Source organism: Bufo gargarizans, chromosome 2 (assembly GCF_014858855.1).
Source record: "Bufo gargarizans isolate SCDJY-AF-19 chromosome 2, ASM1485885v1, whole genome shotgun sequence".
Lineage (NCBI taxonomy): Eukaryota > Metazoa > Chordata > Amphibia > Anura > Bufonidae > Bufo > Bufo gargarizans.
Window position 1 is genome coordinate 724,667,028 of NC_058081.1, and position 21,112 is coordinate 724,688,139.

A 21,112-nucleotide genomic window follows, 5' to 3' on the forward strand; every position below is an offset into this window, starting at 1 on the left:
GACGGACATTGGGCCCCATAAGTCCGAAATCGCTGCGAACACCAGCGGATCCAACTGCCAATCGCTGCCGTCCGACAGGTAGCGAGAGTTCCAATCCGCCTGAATGTTGCTCAACCCTGGCAAATACTCCGCCTGCACCATGATATCCCTGGACAGGCAGAACGACCAAAAACCTTTGGCCAAACGCGCCAAAGTGGCCGAGCGAGTACCCCCCAGACGGTTGACATACCGGACCGCCGACACGTTGTCCATCCGGAGCCGGATACACGCGTTGGCGATCCCGTTGGAGAAACTCCTCACAGCAAAGGACCCCGCCAAGAGCTCCAACGCATTGATGTGCATGAGGGATTCCTCCGCCGACCAGGGACCCCCAGTGGAGACCCCGTTGCAATGGGCCCCCCAGCCCTGGAGGCTCGCGTCCGATTCGATCGTCAACTCCGGCAGGGATCCAAAGATTGCTCTCCCGTTCCACGCTTCCAGGTTGGCAATCCACCAACTCAGTTCCTCCCGGGCTTCCGAGTCCAGAACCACCGCGTCCGCAAAGGAGGCACCGGTCCGAAGATGGCCGATCTTCAGTCGCTGGAGCGCTCGGTAATGCAGCGGGGCTGGGAACACCGCCTGAATGGAAGAGGCCAACAGGCCGATAATGCGGGCCAGGTGACGTAACGAGAGATGGGGAGCGAGGAGAGCATGCCTCAACTCCTTGCGGATCGCCCGCAATTTTGCCGTCGGAAGGCTGAGAGACTCCGAGAGCGAATCCACCGTGAATCCTAGGAACTCCATCCTCTGGGTCGGAGTAAGGCAGGATTTCTCTCGGTTGAGGAGGAACCCGAGACCCGAAAGCAGATCCGCCGTCCAGCGTAGATGTTCCAGCAATCCCGCTCTGGACTCGTGCATCAACAGGATGTCGTCCAGATAGATGATGAGACGCACACCCCGAGTCCTCAACCACGACACGACCGGACGCAGCAACTTGGTGAAACACCAGGGAGCTGAAGACAGCCCGAACGGCAGACAGGTGAACCTCCAGACCTCTCCCTGCCACCGGAACTGAAGCAGGTCTCTGGAAAGAGCGGACACCGGGACCGTCAGGTACGCATCCTTCAGGTCCAGTTTCACCATCCAGTCCCCAGGGATTAACAAATCCCGAAGGAGATGGATCCCTTCCATCTTGAAATGACGGTAACGTACTACCGCATTCAACGAGCGAAGGTTGATGACCGGTCTCATCTGCCCGTCTTTCTTCTGCACAAGAAAGATGTTGCTGATCACACCCACCGATGCCGGGGGCGCAGGCTCTATTGCCAACTTTTGCCTGAGGGACTGCAATTCCGCGTCCACCAACGCACGATCCGTGCGCGATAGGGGAACAAGCGGAGGGGAAGGAATCAGATAGGGGGAGCCCGTGAGCTCTATGTGAAATCCCCTTACCGTGGCAAGCACTCATGGATCCGCGGTAATGAGGCTCCAAGCGTGGGAAAAAAGCTGGAGTCGGCCCCCTACACAAGGTACCATAGAATCCCCCAACAGGGGAGCACTTACCCAAGGGTCTGCGGTGACTCGGGTTGCCCCGGAAGGAGCGAGAACGCCATTGCTGTCCTCTCGTGGTGAAGAACGGAGACGCGTTGCGTTGTTCCTGGAACTGAGGACGATGTCCACCGGAGCCTCTGGTCGCTCCACGGGCCTGGAAATTTGCACGGCCGGACAGGCGGCCCCTACCACTGCCGGCCCTATGAGAGACCCGTCCCTGAAACACTCTGCGCATCGAACTTTGGGCCTTGTCGAGCGCAGTAAAAGTGCCCACAAAACGGCCCATGTCCTTGATGAAGGACTCGCCGAAAAGGAGACCCTGGGCTTCCTTTCCTGCCTCAGTGAGCGCCAAATTAGCTAGTTTAGGGTCTATTTTAAATAAAATAGACTTGCGCCTTTCAATTGCCACTGCAGTATTGGCATTACCCGTAAGGCAGATGGCCCTCTGGGCCCAGCCTCGTAACTCCTCGTGGTCTATAGGGGATCCCTGATTCCTGGCTGATTCGGCCAACTCTAAGATTTTGGTCAGCGGACCAAGGACATCTAGAATCTTGTCCTGGCAGCTGCGGAGCGCTGAATCCAGTCCCTTTTTTGAGTTCCAGCCAGTTTTGGCCAGAAATTGCGCCATTTTGGGATCCACTATTGGGGTCTCGCACACCTTATTGGGAACTAATGGCCTGGGACACTCAGCTCTGAGTTTATTGCGTGACTCGCGGGGAAGCGAGTGACGCACCCAGTGTTCCAAGTAAGCCCCCACATGAGGGGAGGGGAGCCATTCCGCAGAACGCGGATGATGTAAGGATTCAGGGTCGAACATAGGCTCGCCTGAGTCATCCAGTACCGCTACAGAGTGGGTAGCGTTAAAAGGGGACCCCACATCCCTGGCAGAGGAGGTCGCTGCAGCGGCAGCTGAGGGGCCCTGAACTGGGGGGGTGACCTCCTCCTCCGCCTCATAATCCTCGTCCGCAAATGCCTCCTCGTCTGAAGCCCCATCAGAGCCAGACAATTCTGGAGATTGCGCTCTAGCGCTTTTCCAAGTCCGCGCCCGTTCTGCCTGGCGGGAAGAGGCCCTTTTCCGTGACCTGAGCACGGTTTCTGGGGTGGCAGTATGCGCACCAGTCAAAGTCCCCTGTGACACAGGGGGATCAATAGAGGTAGGCTGCGGTACGGCAATGGGGTCTAGCAAGGGCGCACTAGCAGGGTGTGCTGACAGAGCTTGGGCAATAGTCTGAGACAAAACTGACGACATGGAGCCCATGGCTACCATAATTGCGTCAGACACCGAGCGCTGCAGAGCCAGGGCCTGAGCATCTGCATCAGTGGGGTTAATTCCCTCAGGGGAGGAGGGGGGGCGACTGGCAATCGGAGGTGGAGTAGGGGCCGACATGTTTGATGCCTTAATGGGGGCAGCGCTGGGACCAGAAAGGGGCAAGTGTGTACTATGAGGCCGAGGTCACCTGAGACCGTTGAGAGCAGGGGAGCAGGAGCCGCCGACCGCGCAGGGATCCGGTACGAGTGACCGGAAGCAGGAAGAACTGAAGGACTGCCCCCAGAAGCCCGCGAAATGCGGTCGTCCTCACTAAGATGGCCGCCGAGATCTCGCGAGATCACGCGGCCGGCCGATCACAGAGGGCTTCCAAGATGGCCGCCGAGATATCGCGAGATCTCGCGGCCACCCGGAAAAGAGAAGCGCTGGAAATGGCGCCACCGAAGATCGAGAGGGAGGATCCGCCCCTCAACCCTCGGGCCGCGCGGAAGCAAGTGAGGTAAAAATATGTACAGGGGGGGAGCGGGAGACAGGCCAGCGATGTGCAAGGCAGAACCAAGACAATCACAAAAAGAAAAAATGGGGGGAAAAAACGCCCTAATGGCGCCAAAAAGGCGCCCTAAAGGCGCGGACTGAATAACCCTAAAGCGCAGGGATAAGCGCAGCGATCAAAAACCCCTAACCTGCAAAGCAAGGGGTAAGGAAAACGCAAGGGGAGCGCTGTACAGCCAACAGGGTTAGTCACCCAGTGTACGCAGCGCAACCCAAAAGAGACACCTAACACAAAGCTAAACACAGCAGAGAATAAAAGGTGTACTTAGCTTGGCAGCAGCAAAGAAAGAGGAAGTTACAGAGGAAGAGCGGCCTATTATAGGGGCCAGAGGGGAGGGACATTGGTTGCTATGGTTCCCTGTATGTTAATTTTTTCTCTTTGCTGCTATTGGTGGTTCAGTAAAGAAGGAGAAAGCAATAGGAGCCTCTGTGTCTTGATGTAAAACTCAGGATCAGTACAGGATAAGTAATGTATATACACAGTGACTGCACCAGCAGAACAGTGAGTGCAGCTCTGGGGTATAATACAGGATGTAACTCAGGATCAGTACAGGATAAGTAATGTATGTACACAGTGACTGCACCAGCAGAATAGTGAGTGCAGCTCTGGAGTATAATACAGGATGTAACTCAGGATCAGTACAGGATAAGTAATGTATGTACACAGTGACTGCACCAGCAGAATAGTGAGTGCAGCTCTGGAGTATAATACAGGATGTAACTCAGGATCAGTACAGGATAAGTAATGTATGTACACAGTGACTCCACCAGCAGAATAGTGAGTGCAGCTCTGGAGTATAATACTGGATGTAACTCAGGATCAGTACAGGATAAGTAATGTATGTACACAGTGACTCCACCAGCAGAATAGTGAGTGCAGCTCTGGAGTATAATACAGGATGTAACTCAGGATCAGTATAGGATAAGTAATGTATGTACACAGTGACTGCACCAGCAGAATAGTGAGTGCAGCTCTGGAGTATAATACAGGATGTAACTCAGGATCAGTACAGGATAAGTAATGTATGTACACAGTGACTCCACCAGCAGAATAGTGAGTGCAGCTCTGGAGTATAATACAGGATGTAACTCAGGATCAGTACAGGATAAGTAATGTATGTACACAGTGACTGCAGCAGCAGAATAGTGAGTGCAGCTCTGGAGTATAATACAGGATGTAACTCAGGATCAGTAAAGATATGTAATGTATGTACACAGTGAACACAAATCACTCAGGGCAACTCCCTCAAACTTAACCTTTAATCTACATATATTTAAAATATATCAGGTCCATAATAAGTGTAGTCCAGAAAGCTGTCATTACAATTGACTGTTAGCAACCAACAAAAAAAAGGGAAAGAAAGGGAAACAATATAATGTCACAGGGGCAGAAAAGAATAGAACTGTCCCTGTTTTTACCCTTACAAACTGCTCAGCCCAGAGCTGCTCCCAGATGGTAGGTGACCTCCGTCCACATACCTAGGCTAGCCTGTCCTTACACAGCCCTATCACTTTCTAACGCGTTTCCCCTTTATAAATGGTCAAAGGTTCATCAGGGACCAACGCTATCAGTATGGTAATAGGATGCCATATACAAGAGGTAGAAAAATAACCAGTAAACCAAAGCAAAAATCACTGCAGCGCCCCAGACCAACGTGCATCTGCGACAGGTAAAGCACTGGCTGTATATAAGCAACAATGTACTAATACATACCTGCACGATGACAGGCCGAACTGGATGGACAAATTTATTTTTTCGGCCTTATGTACTATGTTACTTCAACATCACTGGATGGAATAAAGAACCACTTGGCTGATTTAGGGTGATGTAGCAGTAGGTCCCATCCTCTCACAGATGCAAGATGCGTAGCTGGGGGGCTTCAGGGGGTCAAAAAACTGCTCCATACTTTTTTTTTCATCATTATATTTTTATTGAATGTCAAGACATGATACATGGCGTTGTCCCAATTACATGTACAGTGTAAGACACGAGACCGGAATGCTTTGCATATCCAGTTGTAGGAACAGGCTGTCGTAACCCGCAATCTTCACATCGGAGGTCCCTATTCAGGCTGTTTAGTCCTTAGTAGTTTTCATAGTAATGCGGTCGGTAGCGGAGTGACGTGGACGCTGGAGAGCCGCATCAACCATTGATTGTGTGCTCCCATCCTGGATTGCAAGAAGGGGGCGAAAACCAGTTCATACATCATATGTAAGTTAACCACTTGGATGACCTCCGATATGTTAGGGGTGGCCAGTTGTTTCCAATGTCTCGCTATTACCTTGCGCGTGGCCGTGAGACTATGTGACACTAGCCATCGTGGAATACTCAGAATCGCTAGTTCTGAAGACAAAGGAGTGTGGGCGCCCAAAACCTCCTGCAACAGCTTTTCCGTCTTTATGGATCAGGTCAGCTGACACCAGGAAATAATCCAATCTGCATTGCGATATGTGGGCTTGTGAAATGAAAGTATAATCCCTCTCTCCCGCATGCTGGTACCGCCAGATGTCATGTAGGGCAGCAGTCCCCAACCGCCGGGCCGCGGCCCAGGAAGATTGTTTGCCGGGCCGCTGCAATCAGGCCCGTCTTTAAAGCGGTACTAATGAAGCGCTTCCATTATGGAAGAGCTTCGTTAGTACCGGAGGACCAGGAAGCTGTGAAGGATCTGTACTCAGCCGCTTCCTGGTCCTGGGCTTGGCTGTCATCTGTGCAGGGCTGTGCACAGCGTGATGGCGCACTGTGACCTCACACTGTGCGCCGCACCAGCGATACACAGACGACAGCAGGATAAAGAGGATTGCGATGATGAGGAGCAGTGGCGTCCAGGAGCAGGAAAGGTAAGTGTTTTTTTTATTTTTTTATTTGAGCTGATGGCTGACATGGGGTGCGGATGGCTGGCTGAAGGTTGGGAGGTTGATCTGAGGCACTGGGGGTCTGATCTGAGATCTGATTAACATTGGAGGTCTGATTGCTGGTCTGACCTGAGGTGTAATGGAAAATATATATTTTTTATTGTTCTCCTCTAAAACCTAGATGCGTCTTATGGGACAATGCGTCTTATAGGGCGAAAAATACGGTACAGTGCAGCAGAGAACCTAGTCAGTTTATATAGTCGTTATATAGTGTTATATATTTGAATATGCACCTTGTGTTTTGTTATGCGTGTGAATCAGTCAGCGCCTACCAGCGCCCCCTAAGCCCCACCCAGCCCATAAGCCCCGCCCCATAACCCCCCACCCGGTCCCTGGGAAAATTGTCTCGCATGTAACTGGTCCTTGGTGAAAAAAAGGTTGGGGACCACTGATGTAGGGGGTAATGCCTAAGAGTCTGTTTAAGTTCCCCCCGGCAGAGGGGGACACTCTGTCGCAATCCATCCCAATGTCCATTGGTAGATTAAAGTCCCCCCCAACGAGGATTGAACCACTAGCTCCAGTCATCACTTTATTGAGAAACCGCTTTAAGAATCTGAGCTGGTGTGCATTGGGCGCATATACCGCTGCCAGGGTGAAGGAAACAGTGTCAAGCAAACATCAAAATTACATTTCTGTCACGAGGGTCCGAGATACATTTCTGTACTGAGAAAGACGTCATATTCCTAATAGCTATAAACACACCACCTTATATATATATATGTGTGGAAATAAGCGGGGCGAGCATCTATGCACATCTGCAGATAGTAGATGCATCTCTTGCACAAAGATAACATCTCAATAGGACTGAATAGCCTTCTGCCACAATTGTGCACGTTTAAAGGGGGAGTTTAATCCCTTAACATTAAGAGAGAGAACCTTCAGCCCATTGTTTTGTGTAAGGTAGATCTACTGAGGTAGCCCATTCAAAAAGAAGCACATGCATAGTGTATTGAGGTTTCTGGGCCTCATGTCTAAGTAACACAGTGCGGACGTACCATGTAGAAAAGCATACATAACAGATAAAAAAAATAACCAAAAAGAAACCATGGAAAAGAACATAAAGAATACTCATTCTAGAGGGTGGCAGAGCCAGGAGTCCTGAGAAACGTGACTCTTTCATTAGTCACACTTAGAGAGGGGTAGAAGCGAACCAACTGGCGGGTCCATAACGCACCCCTAAGGATAGCAAAGAAGGTGGGAAGCGCCCCAATAAACATACTCTTAAAATGTCCTCAGACCGTGTGCCACTCAGGGGGGACCTTGTCAGGCTTGTCTTGTTGGACATCAGGGTCCTGGGTAGACAGAGATACTAAGCCCCATTCCTAGAGTTTCTGAGAGGCTAGCTGAGAGGTACGACACACATGTTGCACTCCATTGTAGAAGATGAGAAGGCAAACCGGAAACCCCACCGGTATCTGACCTGGTGGTCTCGTAGAATTTTGGTGGTCTCTGCAAATTCCCGACGTTTAGCCAGAGTGGCTGCAGATAGATCAGGGAAAACAGAAATTCCAAGGAAAATGTCCACCGGCATAGGGTTTTGGCATAGAGCGCGCAAAAAGGCCTCCTTGGTCTGGAAAAAATGCACTCGGGCTAAGACATCCCTAGGTGTTGATAGATCTAGTCCTGATGGTTTGGGAATTCTGTAGATGCGGTCAATTGTGATATCCATATCTAAAGCTGTAGGGAGTGCGGACTTAAGCATGTCCTTTAATAGCGGCTCCAAATCGGCAGGTTCCACCGTTTCGAGGACCACACGTAGACGTACATTGTTGTGGTGGTGTCTATCCTCCATATCACATATCTCGGCAGACAATCTACTGACCTCTTCCTCCAGTGCTTCGTTAGCATCAATGAGAGCGTTGTGCGACGAGGCCAGCTCTGCCATCTTATGCTCCACGTGGTCTGTGCCATCTCCGAGGTGCTGTATTTCTTGCTTCATTTCCTGTATCATCCCTCACATGTCATCTTTGAGGGAAGCCCAGGAGCGAGCGTAGCGTACCCTCAGTGAGTGGGTTAGGGGACAGCCCCGGGCGCCCGTCTGCCCCAGAGCCTGACCACAGGCTTGACGAGGATGCAGGTGAGGCGTGCAGTAGGCCAGAGTCCCGGGTTGCCGCTTTACCACAGAATTCGGTAAGTTTAGCCGGGACTGGTATGTGGCTGAGAGAGGTTGCTCCACAAATGTTGGGTTAGCTGCTTTGGGGTGGTTATGGAGTGTCTAGGTCTGGCTCTACAGCATCAAACAGCCGGCGCCATCAGCGTGCAGGCCACGCCCCAAAACAGCTCCATTTTGCTCGAGACATGGGTTCACATTTTAATGATAAGGTACTGGGTGGGCTCAACCTCGATTCATCAACTCCTTCCCAAGCTCCGCCCATTAATCATCCCATGACCAGAGCACAACATCATTATTGGATGGCAGTTGAAAACTGACCTCACCAGATATCACAACCAATAGTCATCGGTCGCCATGGGTCTCAGGACTCACATAAACATGTACTTTCCCCGCCATGCTGCTTCTCAAGCCTCTCTGGGCACTCAAGTGCAAAACTAAAAATGGTGGTGCTCTCCACGTATCTCCCTCGTGGAGCGCACGATCACATGACACCAACCAAAATAGCCGTGCGTTCCACGCACAACGCTCATGGAACGCATCGGCAGGAGGCTCGGCGCGCTGGCTGTGCAGATCTAAAAGCACCGACCGCACATAGGGAGACACAAGTGGACCAGTCACATGCGTCTCCCAAAATACCACCAACCCCTACTATATTATACAGAGAGGCAGCTGGTTACACCATATAGAGATAATTGGTTTACACATCCATTTAACTTATAAACCACGGAATTATTATCAAGTACAGATCCATATAAAGCGCCACAAGGTACAGATATGGGGAAACCCCAATTACATATTATGCCGGTTATTGAAACTCGGGTTGGGATGAAGCTACATATAATACAAAATAAGGTGAAATAAATTAAATAAATAATAAGAAAAATACCACTCCCATGACCAAACAACTGACTACAAATTATATAAAATATGGTACTGAAACAACGGTTAGATAAAATAAGTTTTTATATAATTACAATAATGATGCTTTATGCAATCTATTGGTTTCATAGTTTTATGACAAGATTATTAGTGTAGCCTTTTGCATGGAGAATTCACGATAAAAAATTGCGATTAGAATATTCGCGATCTACACTACTCATGAACAGCGCCATCTATTGGATTCATAGTCTTGTCATAAGACTATGAAACCAATAGATGGCGCTGTTCATGAGTTATTACAAGCAGGGCAATAGTCCTCATACACCCTAGCAAGCTTATATTACCGCAGATAAAGTGCTAGAAGATGTGTGAATGATAGCAGCAATCCGATATACACCTCAGAGTTAGCGCTGGCTATTATAGGCTGAGTGCTACACGGTGTGTGGACTCTGTTGATCAGTGTGCCCCACTTACTAGCGCCCCAACAAGATGAACAGCGCCATCTATTGGTTTCATAGTCTTATGACAAGAGTAATCGTCTTGTCAAACTATGAAACCAATAGATGGCGCTGTTCATGACTCATGAACAGCGCCATCTATTGGTTTGATAAGACTATTACTCTTTTCATAAGACTATGAAACCAATAGATGGCGCTGTTTATGACTCATGAACAGCGCCATCTATTGGTTTCATAGTTTGACAAGACTATTATTCTTGTTATAAGACTATGAAACCAATGGATGGTGCTGTTCATGAGTAGTGTAGATCGCAAATTTTCCATGCAAATGGTTTTTCAGCTGAAAAACAAGGCAGATTCTGCTCACTTGCATGTCTTTCCCATATGCACATGTTTATGCAAATTCGTTTTTACATGACAAAATTGTATAGAAAGGTTATTGAATATTATGTTAGGACAATCAGAAAACTTTTTGTCTCCCTAATGATATTGATCTAGGTGAGCAGGTTCACCCAAGCCATCCAACAGATGCAAAATAGCTGTGAGGTTTACTGGTTCTCAGTCAGATGAGAGCTGGTTTGGAATGTCTCATAGTGCACAAGGCTGCCATTGTAAGAGGTATGCTGACTAAGCCTGTCATCTGTCTCATGGATAGATTGATGGCTTGCACATACCTGGCTTTTGGCATATAGTCTTTGTGTGGTTGTCTATTGTATGTCGTAGATAATAGGAGTCCAAGACGCATCCAGACATCCTCTTAATGCTGTTTCCCAAAAAATTTGATAGGGTTTCCATCAATTTCTAGCCTTTTTTTTGTGAACCAGACACCCTCTCTTCTTCAGAGCAGGGGGTGCCTATCTTGATGCTCGGGTCTCCCATTGACTTTCATTGAATTAAATTGTACTCGAGCACCCGCAGTATTTGGCCAAGCACTCGGATATGCCGAGCATGCTCGCTAAACACTAACAACTACAATCATTGAATAATATCACTATCAGACCCGCAGACAAAGGGGGGCCATAGTTATCCAAGATACTGATAACTATGAGCAAGAATGTAGAAGACAATTGAATTATATGACCACCTATAAAAAACTAAAACAGAATCCTACAGATTTATTTCATAAAGAACGTATTAAGTATTTTAACACGGGCCTAGACAAGGGTATCCTCTCAGAAAAAGAATTCAAATGTATCACTGATACACAGAAAAGGTTACTAATTTTCTATTGTCTTCCGAAGATACACAAAGACTATAAAAAACCACCTGGCAGACCAATAATATCAGGTGTAGGCTCTATCACCTCAAATCTCACCCAGTATATAGATAGACTATTGCAGTCAATTGTAAAGAAGGTTCCATCATATATTAAAGACACCACGGATATTGGTACCATGTTAGAACGAATTGATTTCAAAGATCACTGGTTTTTAGATACTCTTGATGTCAACTCACCCTATACTATCATTGAACATACACAAGGATTGGAATCTCTCAACAAACAGTCAACATTAAATAGAACATTACATAAAGATCAGATTCTCTTCATCACTGAAGGAATTAGATTGATATTGACACCCAACTAATTTCAAGTTGATTCCCATTTCTATTTACAAGAGAGAGGGACAGCCATGGGCACCAGACTCGCCCCCTAGTTATGCTCACTTATTTATGGCCCAATGGGAAGAGGAAACCATTGCACCAAGACTGGGTGCGGGTCTGGTGCTGTGGCGCCGCTATATAGATGACGTTATTTTTTATTTGTCAAGACACCGAGGATGAATTAGGGTTTTTCTTACAAGTTATCAATACAAATAATAAAAATTTGAAATTTACCTCCACCATTAGTAAAACAAGCATAGAGTTCCTAGATTTAACCATCAAGATAAATAATCAGAAACTTATATGCCATACGTATCACAAACCTGTGATGAGGAACGGATACATTCTGTACAACAGTTGCCATCTTCCCAGATGGCTGTTGAATATACCTGTAAGCCAGTTCAGAAGGATCAAGCACAATTGCATATATGAAGAACAGTTTGGGAATGAAGTGAGCGAGATTAAATTACAATTTCTTGATAAGAACTACCCTAAATACATATTAGACAGGTCACTAGATAATGTTCGATCTATGAACAGGGGAGATTTCTTCATACTGTGAGGCAGTGACATGCCTCGTGGTTGTTAGGGGAGATATATGGCAGGTTTTGCTGTGTCTTCCCCCAGAATCGCCAGGTCTGAAGAAAGACCAGGTGCAGTAATCACCTGGGGATAAAGGAATCCTCGGAGTGAGAGGGGGGGAGACTTGCACACAGAAGGCTGGAGTGGCTCTGTGTGGTCTGAGCCAGGAGGGCTGAGAGACCACTATCCCCAAGGAGACATTGTTGTGGGAGCAGCCTGGAGGCTGCTGGAGGTTGGGCTGGGAAAGCCGCATCTCATCACGGGTGTGAACTGTGCTACGCTTTAGGTGAGTCAGGGAAACCTATGTGTTTAGATAGGGCCCTGACGGGCAAGGTATTTTATTTTGGCTTTGTGTGTTTTTCTTTATGCCGTGTGCCACAATGAAGCACAGTTTGGCCCCTAAATCTTGGTGTCTGTGAAGAAGCGTGTGTTTGCAACCCCTGGAAAAGAGCTAATCCCCTACAATACCTAACAAGGAAATAATGAAAGAAACCAAACAATACAGCATTTTGAGAATTTTCCTACCTTTCCATTCCCAATACAGAACTGTTGAAAAAATAATCAATAAGCATTGGCGCTATTTACTGATGGACAAAACTATAGGGCCTGCACTCACAAATACTCCACAAATAGTATATACATAGGGCCCCAACTTAGGCCTCAAGATAGCCCCAACAGTCAAAAAAACTTCTGCATCTATATCAAACTGGTTATCAGTAAAAGGGTTCTATAGGTGTGGACGTTGTCAGAATTGGAAAGTCACCAAATTCCCAAGAAAGACGACTAAGATAACATCAATAAATAATTCATTTGCCTTTGAAATTAATGAAAATCTTACTTGTGACTCAATGGATGTTATATATTTGTTGGAATGCCCCTGTCGAAAACAATATGTGGGAAGGCCCAAACTTCCTCAGAACATATCGCCAACATTAGGAAAGGTTTGGAAACACACTCAGTCTCGAAACACTTCAGTACACTAGAGTATACACTCATATACACAGCTTCTGAAAAGGTTAAAAGGTCATGGAGGTGGGGAAATCACATCACGAACATGTCAAGAAGGGAATCAAAAAGGATATTTGATTTTAATACATTGATTCCGATGGGTTTGAACTCGGAAATTGAACTTTTTGGTTTCTTATGACTTGGGACAGGCGCCGGTCGGTGACGAGAAACCGAGTGTCTGGCTGTTCTATCAGCACCTTGATCTCTCCTCCCTAATCGGCTCCGTCCCCATCCTTCTTAGTTCATCCTCAGACCCGGATATAAACCTAAGGATAATCAATTAAATATATATCATTATCAGATATCATCTGTACAATTGTCTGTTTTTGCTGGATCCATATAAAGAAAGCGCATAAATAACGCACTGAAACCGCATATGCGTTTCAGGGGGAAGACTCCTATTTTAGTCAAGTATGTACTTTTTCTTATATACATTTTAAGATATATCTTTTTGTATCTTTATATTTATATATTTAGTAGGTGTTTACCCGATTAGATTACTTTGCATCTCATAATCGGGTGGTATGCAATGTAATTAACTGGTTACAAAAGTGTACTTTTTGTCTGGAAAACGCACTGAAATCGCATATGCGTTTTTTACTTAGTGATGTATTTTTTGTAGATTGACTCCTCTGACATGAATCTTTATGCCTTATAAAAAAATTTTTGCTGCAAGGTTCCATATATAGGAATTTCTATAAGTCTATACCAGTGATTGCTTTCTATTTTAAATAGATAATGTATTTTGAGCTTTATATTCCATCATAACATCAGGGAATTTCAGCTACATCCCTTAGAACCAATCCAGAGTTTATTTTTAGTGATGAGCTGCATAGACAATATTCGAATTCGCGATATTTCACGAATTTTTGGCCGAATATTCGCCATAAATTTGCTAATTCGATAATTCGTGATCTCCGGCCATTGTTTACTTGATTGCGAAAATCTGCAATGTAATATATTTGCTCTAAATTTGCGATTAGAATATTCAACACTATTCGCGAATATGAATATATAGCACTAAATATCTCAAAGTGGTGATATTCGCGATAAAAATTTGTGATTCGAATATTCGCGCTCAACACTATTTATTTAATGCCTAATGAAAATGTTTGGGGCAATCCAGTCCATCTATTCAAGTCTACCTATGGTCTGCTAATAATGGCTTTCACCTGCTCAGCCCCATACAAAAGGAGACCTCTTTCCAGTCACTCCACTGAAGAAGGAGCATCTCAGCTCCGAAAACGCGTCTGGTGAACAAACAGTGACAAAAGCAGATCTGCATACATCTTCCTACGTTTGGGTACTACGATAATTTCTGGAACTCATACCAGCCGTCTTCCTGGATTTTCTGAATAGCCCACTTCCGTGGAACCAATAGCGATCCATCCCGGCATCACGTGGGACGCAACTTAGGACACCAGGAACACGTGGGACGCACACACTTCGCAGCCAACTATAAAACAGAGCGGACGGGCCACAGGAGCGGTAAAGTACCCGATTGTCTAAGTTGTTATTTGATACAACAGGTGGTGTAATGGTGTAGTAGCCAATCTCTGAGATTAATACTATTGCCCCTCTCTCTCTTCTCAATCGGACACTAGTGCTCCACGATTGTTCTCATACTACATGTATGGTGGACTTTAGACCAGCTGGTACCACATCAAATGACTACTAATCAAATGAGTCATTTCTTTCGATAAATATATTAATATACAAGAATTCAAGCAGCCACTATACTGAACTTTCTATGTTATGCTCCTGTTTATATGGCTGTGTCCGTAATCTTATAGGTATTGTTAACTATAGGGGATATTCCTGATAAATGGCTAGATAATTTATATGCTTTTAATATATTTTGTGTATTTTTAATAAATCTGGCACATCTACTTCACTTGCCCATAGTGTATGGATCCATCTAGAACCAGATAATTGAGTGCCCCTCTCTCCTATTTTTCCCCCAATTTTTTGGGCATATACGACAAAGGGTGTGTCGTGTGGAGTGCACCGTCCCATCTTCGGGTATTATAGTTTGAGCCACTAATATTCTCTAGTTTGTTATAGCAACTTACCTTGATTATATCTTAATTCTCAGTGATATTTATGTACACGGTGACTCCACCAGCAGAATAGTGAGTGCAGCTCTGGAGGATAATAAAAGATGTACACAGTAAATAATTATCATTAATACCAGAAGTTTATTTTATTATAAAGCGTATTAATAGTATGTGTGAGCTGTAAAATCATTATTTCTATTATACAATCCAGATCCCAGAGTCACAGATATCAGCCATTTCAGACTGGGAAGAATCTTTCTTTAATGGTCGTCTGCAATGGGATGACCCCTGACCCCATAATAACTGCTTAAATACATATCTATAAAGTGCTAAGGATCTCTACAAGTTAGAATATTCACTGATATTTAGATAATCCGTGTGGTTTTACATAGGACTGCCTTTGTAGAGTCACAAACATTGCAATGCAGAGAAGTAAATTCAGCTCTGCTACATCTGTAAAGTTCAGCTGAAAAAACCCCCATATAATTCAAGATGTCTAAAAACAACCACAGGGCGCAAATTACACTACACTGACACAAAGTAGCCATTAATAACCACAATCTCAGTAAAACCCAGAGTATGAGTCTCCTTAGAAACTAAGATATTTGGTCCCTTGGTCATTAATATTGGCCCAATATGAACCCAACTGAGATCCTTCCATATAATTGGGTTGTGGAAATCAGTGATCGTGAACATAAATTTATAGATCCTTTCAAAAATTCACTGCAGAAAGTCCAAGCTCAGTCAGGTAAACTGAGACTCCTGGTCGGAGACCGATCGATATTTCCCTTGGCTATAGCTATTTTTACCATGTTCTTCACTAAACGCAGTTTCAAAGGCCAAAAGGATGGATCTGCGCAAAGATTCCTTGAAGTCCCTCCCCAAGAAGACATATAGGAAGGGATTTAGGCAACTGTTGAAAAAAGCCAGGCTGGTAGCGAGAGGACTTCCTATGAGTACCGCTGATTTTAACCCTTTGTTGTCGCAGTGGTGCATGACGACCTCGAGAACTGAAAGGATGTGATAGGGGAACCAGCAAAGGAAAAAAGCAGCTACCACTGTGGCCATGACCTTGAAAGGACGGCTGGACCAAGAAAGATGACTCCTCCTCAGCTTAAGGGCCATCAAGGAGTAAAAAACTAAGATGAGCCCAAAAGGAAACAAGAACCCGAAAAGAAAACGGACGGAGATCATCACTTGGTGCCTCATGGATCTTAGGGCTACCACCTCTAAGTCATCAAAGTCACTGGAAAAGGCATAATTATTATAGCAATGGGTCACATTCATTTCGTTATCTCTTATAGTATCCCTAAAGGCCAGGTATGGTGAGCAGAGGCAAAAGGCAAGCAGCCAAATGGCAAGTGCTATGACATTGGCGAGCTTAGTGGTCCTGTGGTTTTGAGCCCATACAGGTCTTACGATGGAGACACAACGGTCAGCACTGATGACAGTGAGGAGGAAGACACTGGCAAATAAGTTCAAGAAAGCCACAGTGCTGTTAAGTTTACATAGTAGGGTGCCAAATGGCCAATCAAACTCAAGGGCTGTGTACGCAATACTCAACGGTAAGAAGAACGTGAAGATGAAATCGGCGATGGCAAGGTTTAAAAACCACACAGTGTTCACTGTCCTCTTCATTCTAAATCCAGCAATCCAGATCACCAAGCCATTGCCTGTGGTGCCCAGTAGGAACGCGATGCTATAAATGATGATGGACAGGTACCGGAGTGTGGTCTCCAGTTCTGAGGGAAGATCTTCTATGGGGACATACTCTTCTTCTTCCTCCATTTGCAGTGCCAAAGGGTTGGGTGAGGATGGAAAGAGGGTGGACTGCTCCATAATGATGATGTCTGAAAACAACGAAAATCTGTGTTTAGTAAATATTATTCTGGTGTAGAAAGAAAGGAACGGCTGCAATTAAGGTAAATCTTGGCCTCCTTTTTGGATTTTTATGTTAACACAATATAATGCACAAGAATAATGAATACAAACGAATAATGATCCAAAGGGCAATAATGAATATCGAGGACGTACAAATAAGATTTACATTTATTAATTTGCGTCTCCTAGAATTAATATCCTGTGCTATAACGCTTGTAGACACTGCAAATATCAAACAGTATCCTCACTATAGTGTACCTGGAAGTCTCCTTCAAATAACGGTGTAGTGCGACTGTCTGCAATAATCCTGTTGTATTAACCCCTTCAAGACTAGGTCTATTTTCATTTTTACATTTTAGATTTTTCTTCCTTATGTTCCAAAAGCCATAACTTTTTTATTTTTTCGTTCACATAGCTATATGAGGGCTTATTTTTTGCAAGACAAGATGCTTTTTTTTAATGCCACCATTTAATTTACCATGTCTTGGATTAGAAAAATTTGTGTGGCAAAATTAAAATAAAATTGAATTCCACCAAGGTTTGGGGGGTTTTGACATCACAGCGTTCACTATGCACTAAAAATGACCCGACGTTTCTATTCTGAAGCTCAATACGAATGCGGCGATACCAAACTTGAACAGTTTTTGTTTTACTACTATAAAAAAAATTAAAACCTTTAGAAAAATCTAAATTTTCTTTGCATCGCTATATTCTAACAGCTATAACTTTTTTATATTGCGGTCTACAGAGCTTTATAAGGGCTTGTTTTTTGCGTAAACAACTGTGATCGCCGCTTCCTGTCAGTGCGGCCGGATGCTGGCTGTATCATACAGCCGGCAGATTGCGCGTATGGAGCGGACTCACTGCAGAGGTCTGCTCCATACATCCCCTGGCACGCAATGACGTACCTGTACGTCAAAATGCGTGAAGGGGCTAAGGATGTATGTAGTGATAGAGCATGCTGGTGCTACAGGACATTGAGATAGGTGGGGGTGGGGTAGTCCTGGTTGGTGTCATTTCCATTAGGAGGTGTGAACCTCTGCTGGGCTCTACCGCTCCAGACAAACTGTATTAATGGCAAATGAGGAAATGGGACTCAGGAGTGACGGAAGGGAAACAAAGACCAGGTCCTTCTATCCTGGGTGGAAAAAGCTGAAGCCAATTTAAATTTTCGCCATGAGTCCCCTCCCTTCTATGTCACAAATAGAATTGGAGTAGCATGCCACCTACCAAGTATAACTTCAGTACCATGCAACCTACCAAGTACAACATCACTACCATGCCACCAATCAATTATAACTTTGGTACCATGCCATCCACCAAATAAGTAGAACTTCAGTACTTTGCCACCTACCAAGAAAAACTTCAGAACAATGTAATCTACCAAGTAAGTAGAACTTCAGGACCATGACACCTACCATGTACAACTTCAGTGCCATGCACCTACCAAGTAGAACTTCAGAACCATGTCACCAACCACGTACAACTACAGTATCATGTCATCAATCAAACATAACTTCAGTACCATGTCACTTAACAGGTAAGAACTTCAGTACTTTGACACCTACCAAGTAAGTGGAACTTCCGTACCATGTCACCTACTAAGTAGAACCTCTGTTCAGTTGAATATTGTCACTAGAATCTGACCACAATGTCTGCTCACAACTACAACTGGTCATAGAGAGGTAAGGGGACTCTTGAGCAGTTTTCATTGCTTGCTCGTTGTTTACCTCTGTCTTACATGATCTCCAAGCAAACTTTAAAAGGTTGACCTCTAAGAGGATTGACCGGAGATAACCATGTTGTGTGCATGTCGAACCAGACAGAGTTCCTATGACTTGGTCACATCCAAAATGACCTCTCAGTCAACTCAGCCGAGACAAACCCTAGACATCCCTGGGCTTTGACGGAACCTAAAAGTTTCTATTCTCAGTTGTTTTGCTCCATTCAGCATTTGAGTCGTGAGAAAATAATTACTGATATAGCAGAGCCGAGTTTGTCCTAAGGTTTCATAATGTTATGTATTTGTGATTGTTGATGAGGCTATAGGTAAACCTGCTCCATTATGTTAAGTCAGAGAAATAACACATTCAACTCTGCTTCATCAGTGCAAAGAAAAGATTTCCAGAGCCAAAAATGGAACATTTGTAGCTATAGACAGAGAAAGCTAATGTCATACCTGGTGCTGAGGAAACGCTCCTTTGTCCTTCTGCTTCAGGAGACAGATGCTCCAGGTCTGAGAATCAGCTGGAAAATCAAGACTGGAATAGTTTAGTGAGTCACAACCGCACCGACTCAACTCCCCTCTCTCCACAGAAAGCAGCTTAAAGGGGCAGAAGTGCGGTTACTGAGTGAAGCTCTGCTCCTTCATGTACACAATGTTCTGAGCCAAGCTGAAATTCATTGTAAGCAGAGGCCATTATACATGTATAAGGGGGGATCAAGAACTGCACCAGGAAAAGGGGTCTTCCCAATATCTCATAGCTGGGAGCAGTGTTCCTGATAGCTGTGGATGCTGGACCTATTTTGAAATAGAAATGTGAGTGTATTATGAGGTTCTGCAGCAGCTGAGGTGTGTATTATGAGGTTCTGCAGCAGCTGAGGTGTGTATTATGAGGTTCTGCAGCAGCTGAGGTGTGTATTATGATGTTCTGCAGCAGCTGAGGTGTGTATTATGAGGTTCTGCAGCAGCTGAGGTGTGTATTAGGAGGTTCTGCAGCAGCTGAGGTGTGTATTATGATGTTCTGCAGCAGCTGAGGTGTGTATTATGAGGTTCTGCAGCAGCTGAGGTGTGTATTATGAGGTTCTGCAGCGGCTGAGGTGTGTATTATGAGGTTCTGCAGCAGCTGAGGTGTGTATTAGGAGGTTCTGCAGCAGCTGAGGTGTGAATTAGGAGGTTCTGCAGCAGCTGAGGTGTGTATTATGATGTTCTGCAGCAGCCGAGGTGTGTATTATGAGGTTCTGCAGCAGCTGAGGTGTGTATTAGGAGGTTCTGCAGCAGCTGAGGTGTGTATTATGAGGTTCTGCAGCAGCTGAGGTGTGTATTATGATGTTCTGCAGCAGCTGAGGTGTGTATTATGAGGTTGTGCAGCAGCTGAGATGTGTATTATGATGTTCTGCAGCAGCTGAGGTGTGTATTATGAGGTTCTGCAGCAGCTGAGGTGTGTATTAGGAGGTTCTGCAGCAGCTGAGGTGTGTATTATGAGGTTCTTCAGCAGCTGGGGTGTGTATTAGGAGGTTCTGCAGCAGCTGAGGTGTGTATTATGAGGTTCTTCAGCAGCTGTGGTGTGCATTATGAGGTTCTGCAGCAGCTGAGGTGTGTATTCGGAGGTTCTGCAGCTGGGGTGTGTATTATGATGTTCTGCAGCAGCTGAGGTGTGTATTATGTGGTTCTGCAGCAGCTGAGATGTGCATTATGATGTTCTGCAGCAGCTGAGGTGTGTATTATGTGGTTCTGCAGCAGCTGGGGTGTGCATTATGATGTTCTGCAGCAGCTGAGGTGTGTATTATGAGGTTCTGTAGCAGCTGGGGTGTGTATTATGATGTTCTGCAGCAGCTGACGTGTGTATTATGAGGTTCTGCAGCAGCTGAGGTGTGTATTATAAGTTTCTGCTGTATATACCGGTAGCTGTATACTGGGGGTCGCTGTGTCCAGTATATACCAGTAGCTGTATACTGGGGGTCGCTGTGTCCAGTATATACCAGTAGCTGTATTCTGGGGGTCGCTGTGTCCAGTATATACCAGTAGCTGTATACTGGGGGTCGCTGTGTCCAGTATATACCAGTAGCTGTATTCTGGGGGTCGCTGTGTCCAGTATATACCAGTAGCTGTATACTAGCGAATGCTGTGTCCAGTATATACCGGTAGCTGTATACTGGGGGTTGCTGTGTCCAGTATGTACCAGTAGCTGTAGACAGGGTGTCGCTGTGTCCAGTATATACCAGTAGCTGTATACTGGGGGTCGCTGTGTCCAGTATATACCAGTAGCTGTATACTGGGGGTCGCTGTGTCCAGTATATACCAGTAGCTGTATACTGGGGGTCGCTGTGTCCAATATATACCAGTAGCTGTATACTGGGGGTCGCTGTGTCCAGTATATACCAGTAGCTGTATACTGGGGGCTGCTGTGTCCAGTATATACCAGTAGCTGTATACTGGGGTTGCTGTGTCCAGTATATACCGGTAGCTGTATACTGGGGGTCGCTGTGTCCAGTATATACCAGTAGCTGTATACTGGGGGTTGCCATGTCCAGTATATACCAGTAGCTG

At 45.6% G+C, this 21,112-nt stretch overlaps 1 protein-coding gene across 2 annotated transcripts; it reads right to left on the reverse strand.

Moving 5' to 3' along the window:
• Nucleotides 1–15,199: 15,199 nt before the first annotated feature.
• LOC122929146 (chemokine-like receptor 1) lies at nucleotides 15,200–19,075 on the reverse strand. 2 transcript variants are annotated; one of them, XM_044282639.1, is made up of 2 exons: nucleotides 19,022–19,075; nucleotides 15,200–16,811 (listed from the first exon to the last, which is right to left on the reverse strand). In XM_044282639.1, the coding sequence occupies exon 2, from the start codon at nucleotides 16,798–16,800 to the stop codon at nucleotides 15,706–15,708; it is 1,095 nt and encodes a 364-aa protein (XP_044138574.1). In that variant the 5' UTR covers nucleotides 16,801–16,811; nucleotides 19,022–19,075; the 3' UTR covers nucleotides 15,200–15,705. The 2 variants fall into 2 exon arrangements, with proteins under 2 accessions (XP_044138574.1, XP_044138575.1); XM_044282640.1 differs by lacking the exon at nucleotides 19,022–19,075 and adding an exon at nucleotides 18,573–18,673.
• Between the last annotated feature and the right edge of the window lie 2,037 nt (nucleotides 19,076–21,112).

Excerpts from the sequence above, each read along its gene's own strand:
- LOC122929146 (XM_044282639.1), bottom strand. The coding sequence starts at position 16,800 with ATGGAGCAGTCCACCCTCTTTCCATCCTCACCCAACCCTTTGGCACTG.